Genomic DNA, 17,044 nt, shown 5'->3' with positions numbered 1-17,044 from the left:
TTAAATCTACATAAATGAAAAATATATACACAAAAAATATGAATTAATATTCTTTAATATATAATTAAAATTATACGTTACACTTTAAATAATTTATTGAAACTTTTAAACTTTAATAATTGTAATAAAAACTAATTTAAAATATTTAAAATAATATTAAAAATAAAACAAAAATCTACAATAACTCTGACCAGGAATCCTTCCACCACTAAAAAGAAAATCAACCAAAAAATAATTACTAAAACAAAGAACAAAATAAGATCTGCACATTCCTGCATTAAAGGCCTTTCACTGTAAGTGAGATTCCGGTTGTTTTAAAAAATAAACCGCCTGAGGGCTCGAGTCATATTGAAGCTGAAATAAACGGTTGCGATAGATGATCACACACAGAGAGGTCCTGACACTGACCTCAGCTCTCTTATGAGGAGAAATTGAGCTATTTTAAACCACTTGTGGTTGCCGGAGATGTTCATCACGGCTCCCAAAGTGTCCAAGAAGAGACCACCAGAAACACTATAATGACACTTTTATTTGTAATCTTCTAAAAAAAAATGGAACACAGATTATCTGTGACCTTTCATTTCAAACCATTGTACACGATGATAAACCTGCTCTATTTGTCACATTTACCAAGATAAACGCTTACAAAAAAAACTTAAAATGACACGAACTGATAAAAGTCATTAAAGTCAACCTAAAAGATCATTCGTAATAACCCAGATGAAGATTTTAATGCTCGGTTTTATTGCTCCTTTAAAGCTCAACAGATTTGATAGAGTTTCAATTTAGTCTCAGATGTTTCTACTTAAATTACGTAAGAAAAATAAAAAATAAACAAAATGAGAGTGTAATTGGTAAAACGCATGAAGAGACCGGAGGTGTAAAATGAATGTAGTTTGTAGAGAAAAAATAATTTTGATGAGAAATGTTTGAGTTCATATTGAGATCTTCAATAATATTGACAATTTTGAGTTTGACACATTGTTGACAGCTCTTCTGAATCTAATGACAGACACATTTGTGAGAGACTCTTTTTCTCAAGAGAAACATCTGAGACGCAGATGAGACTTCCATCTCACTGATGTCTAGAAGAAATAACGGAGATATTAAAGAGATCTCATCTGTCATTTTTCTTTCTTATGAGCAGATTCAAATGCTTTTTCAATCATTTGCTCTTCTTTTAATATCTAGGAGAAATATTTGAGATATTACTTTTTTCTTCTGGGAAATGCTTCGGTAAACTATAAAACATGACAGTTAATAAGATAAAGGGGGAGAAAGATTTGTAATATCAGTCTAAGCGACTTAATTTCATTCAAAACAACAAAAACGTTCACCAATGTGAGAATTCTCATGCTTGCAAATATTCAATTAGACGTGAAATTACGGAGATATTTTACAGATTTAGACCAACAGCCTTGTTCATACACATAAAACACAAAAGTATATTATTTTATAATGAGAAAACGAGAGAAATTTGATTTGGTCTTTTTACATTCTATCACACCGTGCATTCATCTATTTTCAGGTCAAATCTGATGCATCACATCTGTAACCTGAAGGGCTTTGAGTACAATGAGAAAGGCGTTGAAGTAATGGCCACAGACTTATCCCTGGAGATGAGCTATTTATCCCTCCATACGTCTAATGACTCCACCGCCCTTGAAGATGATGGAAGTTTGTCAGAGAGCACTGCGGCACCGAGCGCACTTCAAGACGCAGCAATCTTTCACCGTGAGCCCGTCGATAGTCTCCACGCATTCAGAATGACTGAGCTTTCCGTGGCTTCCTTGCAATCGTTAAACACAAACCTTCACTGAACCCTCCACACGCAGATCCGGTGGGTCAGCAGAGAGAGACGGGCCTTCCGGAGACATTACCACACCACCGCCACCTCCTGCCGGCGTTTATATTTCGCTCATTTCTATGCACGGCGGTCAGTCCTGAAAATGCTTCTGAGTCGACGGTCGGGGTCTTCCTAACATTCAGATCAGCGGAGACCTCGCGGAGGGGGGGCGGCTAATGCACATCGTGATGACCGGACATTAGCATGTCGATGGTGACGTGAGGTATTTCCAAAGTCATTAGCATTCATCCGAAGGGCACGCGCTGTGTCGCAGACAGAAAGGTTGAAGATTCTCTGTACTTTATACTGAGATGATGACTTGTAGCGGATGGCGATAGAGACATTAATCAACGCGTACGTACCGACTGTCAAACATGCTTTTGGTTGTTGCGACGTGATGGCAAACTGACAGCAAGCAAAATGAGATTTCACTCCCCCGCGTGTTCTTCGTGCACGATGTCTATCTCTCTCATAAACTGTGAATTTCTAACAGAATACAGCGCAGTTTGGACGCAGACCAAACGCTTGTTAGTGGTGCTGGCTGAGGCTTATACTTACCTTAGGGATTTAAACAAAGCTCCAAACCCAAACTGCTTACGCCGGACAGGAATGATCCTTCAGACTGAGTGGATTGTTGGAGAGAGGTGTGGTATTACTGCTTTAAGCCATCAGAATTTCAACCGCTGAACTGTTTTACCCAGCTACAAAATCCTTGAGACGGAGGAACTCGGTGAATATCACAGGCCGGCCACGTACGCACAGCTCTTCAGGTGTGACACGCGTTTAGTCTGGACAGAATACAGGAGTCGCGCCTGAAATGCCAATGGTCGGCATAGTGATAACCGTAGCAACAGGTTGCCAAGCCATTTTTGACTAAAAACAATTCTTTAAAGTGATCCTTCACCCCAAACTTCCGTTATCATTTACTCGCCCTCTTGTCGTTTCAAAACATGCATGACCTTCTTTCTTCCGCAGAACTCAAAAGAAGATATTTTAAAGAATGTCGGTAACCAAACAACGGCTGTACCCGTTGACCTGCATTGGTTTTGTGTCCATACAACAGCAGTGAATGGGTACCGCCGTTGTTCGGTTATCGACATTCTTCAAACTATCTTCTTCAACACAATTATACGCAAGTAGGGATGTAACGATTCACTCAGCTCACGATGCGATTCTCGATTCTGATCTCACGGTGCGATTTTATTCACCATTTTTTAGAGAATGAACTGATTAAAAATGAACAACTGCGCTTTTATTATTTCTCGAATGCTGCACGATTCTTGGTAAAATTATGTCAATTAACAAAACTAAATTGCAGCTTTAAAACAAATTCCAAATCCAATAAAAACGAATAACCCAAAAGTCTCTTTAATATAAACAAACTCAGACTTTGCGCTTTTTCTAACTTTGACTTTTTTAGGAAATATCAGCATATCCACGTTTATCAAGTTTGCAAAAAACAGCCGACCCTGCTGTTCAAAACACGTACTGCGATTCTTTCAACCGACTTGAATCGTCGCGTATTATAAGCGATTTTCAACCGGCTCGCAGTTACATCCCCACAAGACATTCAAGCATAGATCAAAGGTTTGAAGATGAAGAGAAACGTTTCACTTTTCAGTGACCCTAAACTTTTAAACATCAGTGTGAGTGTCCTCAAACTCCTCATTTACAGTACATATATTAAACTACAAAGATGACTAGAAAGGACACAAAGTAATTGTAAATTCAATGGCAATCTAATGCCCCCAAGAGTGTAATACCCTGCAGGATTAATATTCCAAAACCCATAAAGATCTAAAGGACATTTAACACAAAAGCACGAGGCCTGAACCGTGGCTATGAATAATTTACACTGTAGAGAAGCAGCAGATGGACTAGCATGCTGTGGTCCGGTCAGGTGGACTGAATGATGGAATGATGGAGACCGGTTGAGAAATGACGGTCATTGACGGTGTGACCCAGACGCCTGCGAACGGAACCAATCGACATCCAGACTCACACAGCATCTGCTTACTAACTAAAGATTCCCTTACGGGGAGTTATTTACAGAGACACGAGTGATTTAAAGTCTGTTTGCTGATCTGAGAGGCACAGACAAACCGTGTTTGTTTTTCCTAACAGGGGCATGTCACGGAAAACAAGACCCTTGCAACTTAGCCAATGATTTTAAAGATATCACTCTTTGCCTATTCAAGTACACAGAACATGACAAATAATACAATAAAAGTGCACGATATGGTCCCTTTTATCAGAGTATTAAAGAATAAATACTTCGTTTTTTCCTGTTCTATCTTTCCGCCCACTGCCTGCTGTAAAACCACACGCACGCACACACTTAAGTGATACAAATCCTAATTGACTGCTACAGTGCACGATTTTCCACCTTCAAACTTAAAAGCCTTTGTAAACAGCAGAGAAAATGTAAGGTTGAGTAATGTGTCTCACCTTCATAGTATATTTTAAATCCATGAGCGCTTACAGCAAAGTCACTGGTGAGACGCAGAGAAAAGATGGACCCAGTACTTGTGACCGGCGCTGGCAACTGGAATCCGGTTATCCTGTGTGACAAAAGAGAAAATGTTCGTGAAAGATTCCCATGCAAACAAACATGTATCAGCATCTTTATGTCCCAGGAATTACGTTAGTATTTAAACCTTTTTTTTTTAAATGGGACATTTTATATTTTGCTAAATAAACATCTGAAACGCCTTCAAACTGTTTTAAAACTATGATAATTCAATCAAATACTGAAATGAGCAACGCACCAAACCATGTAAAAACTATTTACACAAATAATGACTGTCCTTCAGTTTTATTTATAATATGGCAATCATCATGGCAATTTTATGATTTTCTAGTTTTGTAATCAAGTTTCTTAAGGGAAACAACCGTGTCAGTAAAAATGTTTGATATGAAATATTAATCGTTCCAAAAACATGCGCTTATCTTCCAATCAAGCTGTAATTTCACCGATTATATAAAATGGTTTAAATGTAGCAGCTAATAGCAATGAAATTATCCTTAACAAGACAAAAGAGTCTGTCATTTTATTCCAGAAAGGTTTACTAATTTCCGCCGGCATCATTTGGATGGAAATTCGATTTTTCTGGTTTAGAAAACCAGTGGATCAAAAAACTGACAGAATCACAGTGATGGGTGGACATTAAATCCACTGGAAACTTTTCAAGTTTATAAAGTTTGTACCAAAAAACCTGCATGATCCATTAATGCTCTTTATGCAAGTTATGTCTTGTCTTTATTGCTTTTAAATTCCAAGTGCAATGATTCTGGGGATGACTTAGTCGTGTATCTTTATTACAAATGACCCCTGTTGGTTTTACACGTTGTGCTGCAATGACATTTCAAGTGTCCAATTGCTCTTTGAAGCATTTTATTCAGAGCTTGTTTAACAATAGTGTCTCCCATGAGTCGTGCCTGTTATACACCAGTTCTATTCTAGGTAAACAAATATCGTATGGAGAAAGTTTCATAACAGCTCATTCAAATAAATGTTTGTGTATCACCTATCATTCTTAAACAGATCACATAACTCTTTAAAGATAGGCAACAAAAATATATTCACAAAAGTACCATCAGCAGAACTGTGAGGCCTGATCAATTTTATTGAGCGAACAATATAATAACTTTTATAACGAAATGTATACGAATATTTTATCAGTGTAATTTCTAAATAGCCGCCAATGGTCCGTTTCGGCAGAAAACTCGGGTTCACTCGGGAATAACATCACATTACAGAAGTTAAATACATGCCTTATTATTAAAAATCGGAGAATTATTGAATTATTGTAAAGTCAATGTAACGCTGGAGTTCAGGTTAATGATTTCATAAGCTCACCTCTCACCCGGCAATTAGAATGTTTTTTTTTACTTTCAAAACCAGTGGGATTTAAGTTATGTGAAAGCACATGCAAACATATGTTTGGTAAAGTAAAGGTCACTGAAAGTGCAAAGTAATCTCAAGCAGTCCATTCAAAGACCAAGATGAAGCACAATGTGCACAGAAATCTGAAAAGCACGCCGGAATTGTGTTATTGGACAAACCGGACTGGACTTTATCAATCTGGCTATGCACGGACTGCATAAGAGAGAAAAATCACAAATGAGATCTTTTTATATCATGACTATTTCTCCTAGACATTCATGAGAAATGGAGAGCAAAGGGAAATTTCGCTTGAGTGTCTCCTGAGAAAGAGGCAGAAATCTCACAAATGCAGGGGCGTTGCTAGACCTAAAGCTCTACTGGGGCACGAGTCCCCATGACTTACTCTATCACTTTTTTCTTAAAAACCTGTGCAAGAAGTATGCAACACAATGCACTATACAAACTTCCCTTGCTTAAACCACTATTCTACAGTGCAACAATACTGGGGAAGGTAAACATTTATGTATTCCAAAATATTTAGGTATCTTCAACATACTTAACATTAACTTTATTAACATGTTTGCATGCATTGTATGTAAATAATGAAAGCAGAGATACATTTTTCTTGCACATCTGCATTCATTACACAATGATAACAATCAATCATTTCACCCATTCAAGAATTCTCAACTAGCCTACAATGTTTCAAGAAAACAGTCATTTTATGGCTCCAACTAATATAAAGAACATATTTTATCTAAAAAATGTTTTAAACAATATTCCAAACAAAGTTGTTTCATTTTTTTTTACCAACTCAGGGCTCCAGACTGCGACCAAATGGTTGCATTTTGCGACCAGTTTTCGAGACTGTGCGAGCATTTTTGACAAGAACTCGCGCATGTGTGACCTGCAAATTTGGAATTTCTTCTAGTTGTTATTTCATGTGGAAAGACGAGTAGAACGCGAGCCGCCGTCAGTGCAAGCTGTGTGCGATAGTCAACTGCGCGGGTCACGGACAGCGTCATTGACAAGTTTACACACACAACGTGAGCGCATTACTACGAGTCGCTGTTTGCTGTGACAGATTTCTTGAGCCCGAGGACGAACGAAATAATATACGAGACGTTTAAAACGAAACTAACCACCGAGGAGTGCAGGAAACGTCATTTATCTGTGGATTACTTGAGACAGCGCTGGATCATTTCAAATCCGTTCACAGCAAGAACGAACGACAGGCAAATGTTCTAAAGTTTTATTTGACGGTATATTTACATGTATTGCGAACATGAGTTCAGCGGCTGTTTTTTGCGAAAAGTGTCCTTAATACACAATGGACTCATCGTAACAAGAACGTAATAATAACAAGAGACCTTTCATTTTGCTTTAATGTGTAACACTGTAAACATTTTAAATACTGTACATACTTTCTGACAAGCACTTTCTGTTGGTTCACATGAATTCAGATTACAGTCTCTCTATTTAGCACCAATCAATGACAAAGCTTCTCTGTAGTCCCTTCCTCTAATGACAAATAGTAAACTGTTAAAACTTACACTTGAAATTTATACTGGGGCACATCAGATTTATACTGGGGCACATCAGATTTATACTGGGGCGACGCACAAATGTCTTTAGTTTCAGAAAAGATGTCAACAACGTCTCGAACTGAGCTCAGATTTGTCCAGTCTGCAATCAAATGTCATGAGGATCTCAATATGAAATCAAACACTTCTTATCAAATATACCCAAATCCAGATTATTTTACATTTTACACCTCCGTCATCCAAACTGAACAATAACAGTCTCATTTGTTTCTGTTTTCATGTCTTTCAGGAGAAACATCTGAGACTACGTCGATACGTAAATGAAACACAACTGTAAACGCCATCAAATCTCCTGAGCTATGACAGAGCAACATCTGAGAGATCAAGTTTTAATTTGGTAAAGTGCAAAGTGACCCAAATAATCTTCAAGCCATCACACAGACAAGTAACACACTTGAGAAAGCGCAATATACCTGCCATTATTTGGCAATTGAAAAGTAAAGCTTTTGATCCTGCAGACACGAAGCCAGCGCATCTGAGGGATTCATTACCACGTCTGTGAAACAACCAAACGCTGGAGAAAAGACATGAATTATCCCAAACAGAGCACAATTATTCTCCGTCTTATTGGTTTTTCTTGGCTGTGAGTCCATATTCACATACACGCACACACACGGCAAATACACAACAGCTGCCTTCCAATAATGCATCTTTGGAATCTCACCCAAGCTTTGTTTTTACATAACCCTTACATGCAAATGCAATCAATGTCAACGGCAGTAACCATGGCAACGTATAATCGCAAGCAGCTCAAGAAAACAATGACATAATACATACACATGTTGTTCAGAAGGACCATTCAATAAATCTATAAATACACAGCACTATAAACATGTATGCAAACTATGCATGCAACCAAAATATCTGTTAATAAACCGATTAATAACTCAGGCTTCATATAAACATCTTGATTAAAATCCGTACATGATAGAAAGAGCTGATTGATTTAAAAACCCTTAAAGGGACAGTTCACTGGCCCTTCATTGACTTACGTTGCACGAATACAAAACCACTTGTCTCAAAATATCTTCTTTATTGTACCATAGAGAGTCATGTACACGTTCTGAGGGTGAATGACTGATGACAGAATTTTTATTTTTGCATAAACCATCCCTTTAAAATCAGCAGACGTAATTTTTTTAATTTTAATAGCCAGTAGTCTGACTCGGTCGCTTTCCCCAGCATCTGGTTGCCATGGTAACATCAGCTCGGATCATTTGTTATTGTATAATAGCGGTGCAATATCAGCACGGCTGTAAATACAAGGTCACATGTTAATGGAGAGGAGAGGAGAGGAGAGGAGAGGAGAGAGGAGAGGAGAGGAGCTCTTATTGGCTGCTATTTCTTCATTATTTAAAAAAAATAGTTATCTATTAAAAAATGATAAAATGATCATTTATTTGTTATAACAAAACAATAATAAAATTAATTCGTTAATAATTCATTCAATTAAATTATTTAATAAATAATACATATAAATAAATATTTGACAGCCACACTGAAAAAAGGTTTTCATTCAACCAATTAAAATATTTTAGGGTAAGGATTCACACCAATCAAAAATAAATAACCTTTTTTTTCATTGGCTCAAATGATAAAATATAGACCTAAAATGACCCTAAACTTTATTAATTGGTTGAATGAAAACCCTTTTCAGTGCCTAAACAAATAAAGTTTTTTTGTATGGCAAAGAGGCATTGGACAGGCTCCACCATCCGGGTTAAGTATGCCACGAGGGAGAGTAAACGATGACAGAAGTTTTATTTTTGGATGAACCAATCCTTTAAGAAAAGTATTATGACCTCCGTGAACATTTACATCAATCTGCTGCAAACAGCTTCAGCAGCGGCAGACTCACACCGCTGACGTGTCATCTATCACGCGCGATGCCGCTGCCCACAGAGACTCCCGCTCCTTATTCCAGAATTGTAAGACGAATTGTGCTTACAAGATGTCACTGCACATCAAGCCAAGCTGACCAATTTCCCACTCGGAGCGCAAAACATCATAAATGCCGCGTGCGCGTCTGCGAACGTGGCGCGAGCCGCTTCAAAGTTAAATGACTGGGCAGACACTATTTAAGAGAAGCAAGACAGGCCAATTACTCAAACGCGCCGCGCGTCGCGTCTGACCGAAGCGCGCTATCCAATTAGCCCTGCGTTCTCTGAAGGTTGAGTAAATAACCGTGCTTGGATCGGCCTTGCATACACACGGAGCGCCGCCTCACTAATCAGACTTTGTTAGAAAGCTTCTCCTTGATCCTGACATGTTTTGACCGTTTGCCGTTAATCTGTATCTGACTGCCGCCCCGTATCTCTGAAGCGGGCAGGTGAGAAAGAAAAATCTCTTTCAGATATGCTTTCGCAATCTCGCGAAACGCTCCACGAGAACCAAATTCATTACTCGCGCCCGCTTCGGATTCATTCATCAGCTCTGGAAAAGGTATTTCTCACGCACGTGTGTTTTCTGTGTGTGCTGAAAAACGACGTTCTAATCGTGACATTTTGAAAAACAATTTATCATTCTCACTCTTATCTTTGGAGTTCAGCTTTAGTTTATTGTTCATTTGCGGCGAACACAGAATCTTGAGAATTCGTATCTTCACAGTTTGTTTAGCTCTAATTTATTTTCATACAACTGAGTCTCTGTAATGAGTCCAATTTATCCAAGTTTGCAAGTATTTTAAAGGTGCCATTCCCAGTGATGCCAATTTTCAAACTTTAGTGAGTGTGTAATGTGGCTGTTAGAAGATAAATAAAATCTGCAAAATGATAAAGCTCAAAGTTCAATGCCAAGCGAGATGTTGTCTTTAACAGAATTTGCTTTTGAGAACGGCTGGAATCGGACTACAGCACTTCACTTCCCGGGTAAATTATGTCACTATTCCGAGTTTTCGAATAACCTCCGCCCACAGGAATACCCAAAAAAAGGGGCGAGGTCTTCCTTAGAGAAGAGGAAGAGCCGCTGGAGTAGTGTTTGATTACCAGAGATTGTAAACATTTGACTGAGCTGTGCACTTAATTGCTTTCACTTTCATCACAGTCCTACAGCTGGTAATAAGAATTCAGCTACACACATTCTAAGATGACCAATGGTCAAATAAGAGCTTCCATGACTTTAACATCGGCTGTGAAAGCTGTTCTGTGTAACACACTAATATTGTGTGTGTGCGCGCATACCTCTAAAACCTTTCTATGAAACGTCCTTTCCCCTGTCAATCTGCTTGTTTTATTTTCCAATTTAGGTCCAATATAAAAAAGCAAAACTAACGCTTCTGTTTTTAGTGTTAATAACTGGTCTGACGCCAATCGGTCTGGTCCCAGATAGCACAATCCATCTGGCTTACGTCTATTTGACGTCTGCATTTACATCTGCAAGACATCTGCAATACATAGTTTGCCCATCTGCAATACGTCTCGGAGACGTCTGAACGTCTGTAATACGTCTGCTAAAGATCTGGAGATCTGCTGCATAAAAACATCTGCTAAACATCTTAGAAAGAGCTCTTGTACATCCATTCTAAATCATAAACATCTTACAGACATCTTCTAGATGTCTATATGACGTCTGACAGCAGACATCTCCGAGACGTATTGCAGATGAGCAAACTATGTATTGCAGATGTCTTCAAGACGTCAAATAGACGTAAGCCAGATGTATGTGTGCTATCAGGGGTGTCATTTCCCTCGCCATAGTAGGAAAAAATGCGATCTCTAACAAAGACTGACGTTTGCACATGCACTAGCAGACCTCCGTTACACTTCGATCGATCCGCATGTGTTTAACTGATGAAGTGAAGTTGACGACATTGTTACTGTTTATTGCTAAAAGCCAAAGCTTATAAATACACGTGCGCTGAGAGGGGACCCGACCAATCACAACAGCCTGAGAAGCGGAAGCTCTCACAGATATGGTGTGGGTGGGACATCTTCACGCACACTCTAAGCGGGAAACCAATCACGACAGACCTGGTCAGCTTTACCAATCAGAGCGTTTCGGAAGGAGGAACTTTAAAGAAACCGGAAAAATCTGATCGTTTGTGAGAAGAGGGACAACGGCGAACAATAGACTTGAAATATGTGAAATATAAAACTAGATACATGAACATCCACTATTAAACACCCAAAAAAACATAATCAAAGCTTCAAAAACAGCCGGAGAACGGCAGCTTTAAGATATTAAAATAACAACTCTTACAGGCCAAAATAAACCATCAATTTAATCGATCTTTACCCAGATAGCACAATCCATCTGGTTTACGTCTATTTGACGTCTGCATTTACATCTGCAAGACATCTTAAATACATAGTTTGCTCATCTGCAATACGTCTCGGAGACGTCTGAACGTCTGTAATACGTCTGCTAAAGATCTGGAGATCTGCTGCTTAAAAACATCTGCTAAACATCTTAGAAAGAGCTGTTGTACATCCATTCTAAAGCATAAACATCTTACAGACATCTTCTAGATGTCTATATGATGTCTGACAGCAGACATCTCTGAGACGTATTGCAGATGAGCAAACGATGTATTGTAGATGTCTTGCAGATGTAAATGCAGACGTCAAATAGACGTAAACCAGATGTATGTGTGCTATCAGGGATATATACTCTGGGGAAAAAAAAAAACCACAATTAACTAAGCGTCACGCTTTAATGAAATCATTTGACGCCTCTAATCTCAATCAACAAACGGGAGGTCAACTTTTAATTGTTGATCTGCCCCACAAACGTCTGTCCTCATGCTTCAGTTCAGGCTGCTATGAAAACAGAGCCGTGTGATGTCGAAGAAACTCTATTTCCGAACGGAGAAATGACAAATTGCAATGCCAGGAAGCAGTTGGATAAGTACCGTGTCAAAGGCATCTGCTTGAATTGCTTTGATTAATGGATTTTTTTCCAGAACGTGTTGAAGTCGAGGGTTGCCGGAGGAAAGCGAAATATTTCCCTATTTGCTGGATGGCAAACGAGTGGTTTTGTCCTCAAATGTTGTCTGCCGGGCCTTCACACAAAAACACTGCTAGTGAAATAAGGCGTATATTGTTATAGAGACAAATTTGAACAAAATAAGATACAAAGCATGATATTTGAAAAGATGAAGTTATAGCAATAAAAACTGATTTATGCATCAACAAGTAACTTTTGCATCTCTCTATCGTCCTGTTTGGAACATAAAATTGCAGGTTATTCACGTACTTATCTTAATGAAAACATACCTAACAGCTCAACTTATAAACCATTATCAGACTCTTAAAATAAAGATGCCACAAAAGAATGGAATGTTCTAAGAATGTCAATTCTATTTGATTTTTTTATGTAAAAGAACCTTTTTTTAGCTTTTGTGAAACAAAAAAAGGTTCTTCTGATGCCTAAAATCATCTAAAAATGGCATCACGCAGCACCTTTTTTAAAAGTGTATAGACAGTTTCATCAGACGCACACGCCTGACCTTAAGTTAACTTCCGGTATGTGTTTGGTTTTATTATAACAATTAATTTTATATATATTGTATTATTAATTTATATTAATATTTGAATGTATATTAAGTGTATTAAATTAAACTACTCAACAGTTATTGATTCTTTGTGGAGGTCTACCGGAAGTAAGTTTGTGCCACATAACGTTTGTTTATGTTGTTGCTGCTGAAACGTCTATAAGATTTAACACAGACTTAATGTTTTTCTAACGGATTTTAAAGTAAAAGTGATGAATTGCATCTTTTATCATATAAGCTAGAAGTGTAGAAGGGTCGATGGGAAAATACATCAACACAGTAAACGGCACTCATAAAAAGATTTCACAAGGTCATAAAAGACATTTTGAATTCTTGTGCAATGATGTAAACTTAAAGCTAGCACCCTTTATTAAGCAACTTGCAGAAAATATCTCCGCTTGAGATCTTCCATCTTGTACAGACTTGAGTAAGGGATGAGCATTACCTGACAGCTTTGAAAGGCCCACAGAAGAAAGTTGAAGCAGGACTCATACAGCAGCAGCAGATGTAATACGGGACACAATAACGTCTCATGGATGTGACAGATCAGTCAGAAGGACATAATGTTCTCATGCTTCAGTAATGACAGATCCAGCGTGTTCCGGGAAGCCATTCGAGTCCCGTTTCACTCTTTGGATTGTTGCACTTTTAAGACACGAGCATCTATTACTTCATGCTAATGAAACCGGCTGCTCTGCTCCTCCTCAGTCTCATATCAGACTCTCCAACAGCAAATACACCAAATAAATTTTGAGAGTAATACCTGTTAAACCCAAGAAAACCGTATAACTGACAGGCGGGGGTTCACGCGCTGTTAGATTAATGCTTTAATAAGTGTATAATGAACTGCCGTGCCTGCAGAGAAGAGGAATAACTATTGATTTACTCGCCGCTTCGATAATAAAATCTCCTTCTTATTCCGCAACGTATTTGTGAAGATTTGCTGTATTCATTACACGCTCTAATTTGAAGAGTATAATGGGAAAACTTCACAGGGTTAGTGACCAGACATTATCTGATGAATATCTCCTAAAATCTGTAAAAGAGAGAACATTTACTCATGCTTTGCACTTTGATGTCAGTTTTGGTTTCATGGAAATTGTGTCTTGGTGAGCACAGAAACACTGCGGGGATGTATGCTTGGGAAGTTTTATATTAAATGTAATAATAATTAAACAAAACTACAGCAACGTGTTCTGGCTAGGGCCTTATAATAGTGACACGAGGTCCTTTTTTCAAATTTTTAAAGGAACAGTTCACCCTTAAATTACAATTCTTGCATCATTTATTCATCCTCATGTCATTATAAACTTGTATGATTTTTTTCTTCATCAGAACACAAAAGAAGATATTTTAAAGAATGTTGGTAACCAAACAACACTGGCCTCCATTGACTTCCATTATATGAACACATAACCACCGAGACATTTCTCAAAATATCTTCTTTTGTGTTCCACAGAAAAAAGGGTCATCCAGGTTTTGAAAGACATGAGGATCAACAAATGATGAGAGGGGGGTTTTTGGGGGGGTTTTTTTACTTATATCGCCATGTATTTTAAGTATGGCGTACATTTTTGGAATCCTTTGTTCATAAAAATGTTGTTCTGTTCAATCTCTCCACAGGCATTTTAAATACGTCAATATCAAGATGAATCTCAACATTACAAAAACTGAAATTCTTTTATGAGGCAATGAATTGCACATCCCGTGAAGCATTGCAAACGACATGATCGAATCAAAAGAGACGGGACAATATTAAACGATTGACTACATGCCATCGCTTTTAAGTATACAATACAATATATTTTACGTTTACGGAAAAATCTGCAACAAACGTTGGGGAGCGCAGGATGCGGCTTTATACATTATCGCTGAAAATGACTTTTTTTATTACATTTAAAAAATGAATGTGAGTTTTACTTCCAGAACTCCTGCACTCCACAACGGAAATGACTTTCAATGAGCGCTATAATGTTCGGATAGAAACTTTAAGGCCAGATTGACATAAAACAAATACTTTACGTCATTATAATGAGCGGAAGTGAGAATGTCTTTGGGCTCATCTGGAGAACAGAGATCTGCTGCTGTTGTTTCTATGGCTGATGGAGAGTGTGTCGTTATAATTGATTTAACCTTTAATTAGAGAAACGTAAGAGCAGGTTAATTTTGTGCTCTTTTAAGCCTTTCAGAGCATTTTGACTCCATGTAATGGCGGCGGGTGTATAATTTATAAATAAGTACTCATGATTAACAGGGGCGCAACTGCACATTTTCTGAGGGGTATGCGAGATCAGTATTGGCGCCCCATCAGCCACCCCAATATAGAAAACACACAACAAATAAAAAATCCGCAGACAAGTTGTATATTACCTTTGGAGTCATTCTATTTTACATCATGTGACGGTGACAATCAGATTTGCATCTATAACAGAAGCATAAAGGTTTCCTTTTACAGAAACACTTTTCCAACTGCTTCACACAGTGTAACAGATACACAATTCTGAAAAGATAAATAACAATCTGAAAAATAATGAAACAAAGGAGCAAAAAGTAGTAAAAGTACATAAAGTTTATGTTCAGACATACACAATAAATTAGGGCAGAAACTAACGATTATTTTAATAACCGTATAATTGGACGATTGTTTTTTTGATTAATCGGATAACAGGCTAAACAATTTATAATTTTATCTTTTGCTTATAATAACTAAATAAAACCCCAAATAAGGCTATTTATTGTATTCTTTGAAAAGTGAGTTTCACTTATGTAGTCTAGAATTTTGACATTTAAAACCTTTAACAAAAAAGCTTGTCAAGTTTTAAACAATAAAACTTCTTTAAATATCCCAAATATAAGAGATTAGAGATGTGCTGATGAGGAAATAAACTTATTTTGATTTTTAAAGTTATACATTTAGATTATTCCCTTTCCTTCAACAAAAAGTATTATTAACATTATTTATTATTATCAGAATAAGACGAATAAGATGTATCGCATGATATACTCGCATTGTATAACGCAAATATACAAACGGTCTTTGTTTTTTTCCCACTTAGGGAAAAGACAAACTCACTTACATTGAACGCTCAAATTATTTTTATTAACTAACGTTCTTTTGCGCTCTTGTCTCTGTCATCCTGTCAATCATTGCGCTGTTTGAGTGTCCACATGCAATATCTCCGTTGCTCTGTGCTGCGCGCTGTTTTCAGAAGACGCAACTGCTCGCATTATGTGAAGGACACGGACCGGACGTTGAAACTGCACAGCTCGCGTCGTCATATGGGGAAAACACGTCCGACGATTAATGAAGAACCCGATAATGCGTGATAGTGGGAGACTTAACAGCTTTAACAACCATCTCAGACTCTCCCGAATGTAATTACAAAACTCCTTCACAGACATAGATTTATTTTATAAGCGCCAAAGATGTAGGCCTAGAGGTGACCTGATATTGTATTATAATATGAACTACCTCTCAGGCAACGTTAAATAACTTGTTTTTTACTTGTCAATTTACTTTTCATTTTCATGTTCTGTTCTGCGCTTTGGGAAGTTTCTTTGCTCGATCCATTTGGTCATTTGACTGTCAAAGAGTGATTGGTTGACATAATAACTTGATTAAATAAATTATATATTTATTGAACTCGTTTAAAATGCTAGACAAAAGTGAAACTAAAACGTTTTACATAATGACTTTTTCATTATATTTTTTATAACGTTTTATTTAAAAAAACGTTAAATAATATTTTGGCACAATGGCGCCCCCACTTGTGCGGCGCCCCTATGCACCGCATATACTGCATACCCCATTTTTGCGCTCCTAATGATTAACAAACGTGTCATTCGCAACCCGGTCACATGAATTGCGTATAAATAACACGCTGTTGCATTATCGTGAAATACGTACGCCAAAGTTCGATATTGCATGCATAAATACGCCAATGTATGCGTGCACCTCGCTGGAGAGCAGCCATTTTGAAACGTACATGAAGAGGAAACACTGAAATAATGAAAATAATACTGTTAGGTTTAGGGTTTGGGTTAGGGTAGAGGTTATAATATGCACGCACGCTAACATTAGGTTTAGGGTTTGGGTTAGGGGACAGGTTAATAAGACAAATTGCCAGTTAATATGCACGCGCGCTAAATTGGCGTATCATATGCACGCAAAAATAGGCGTATTTATGCACGCAAAATCGAACTTTGGCATACGTATT

General features: G+C 37.7%; 1 protein-coding gene across 5 annotated transcripts in view; it reads right to left on the bottom strand.

The window, feature by feature from the left end:
• csmd3a (CUB and Sushi multiple domains 3a) overlaps window positions 1-17,044 on the bottom strand; it is a 235,512-nt gene that overhangs the window by 200,101 nt on the left and 18,367 nt on the right. For all 5 annotated transcript variants that reach the window (XM_057339366.1, XM_057339370.1, XM_057339369.1 and 2 more), the window contains exon 3: window positions 4,295-4,407. In XM_057339366.1, coding sequence (XP_057195349.1) covers window positions 4,295-4,407 — 113 coding nt within the window. The remainder of the gene's footprint in view (window positions 1-4,294; window positions 4,408-17,044) is intronic.

This window comes from Triplophysa rosa, linkage group LG8 (genome assembly GCF_024868665.1).
Source record: "Triplophysa rosa linkage group LG8, Trosa_1v2, whole genome shotgun sequence".
NCBI lineage: Eukaryota > Metazoa > Chordata > Actinopteri > Cypriniformes > Nemacheilidae > Triplophysa > Triplophysa rosa.
This window is presented reverse-complemented; position numbering and strand designations above follow the sequence as displayed.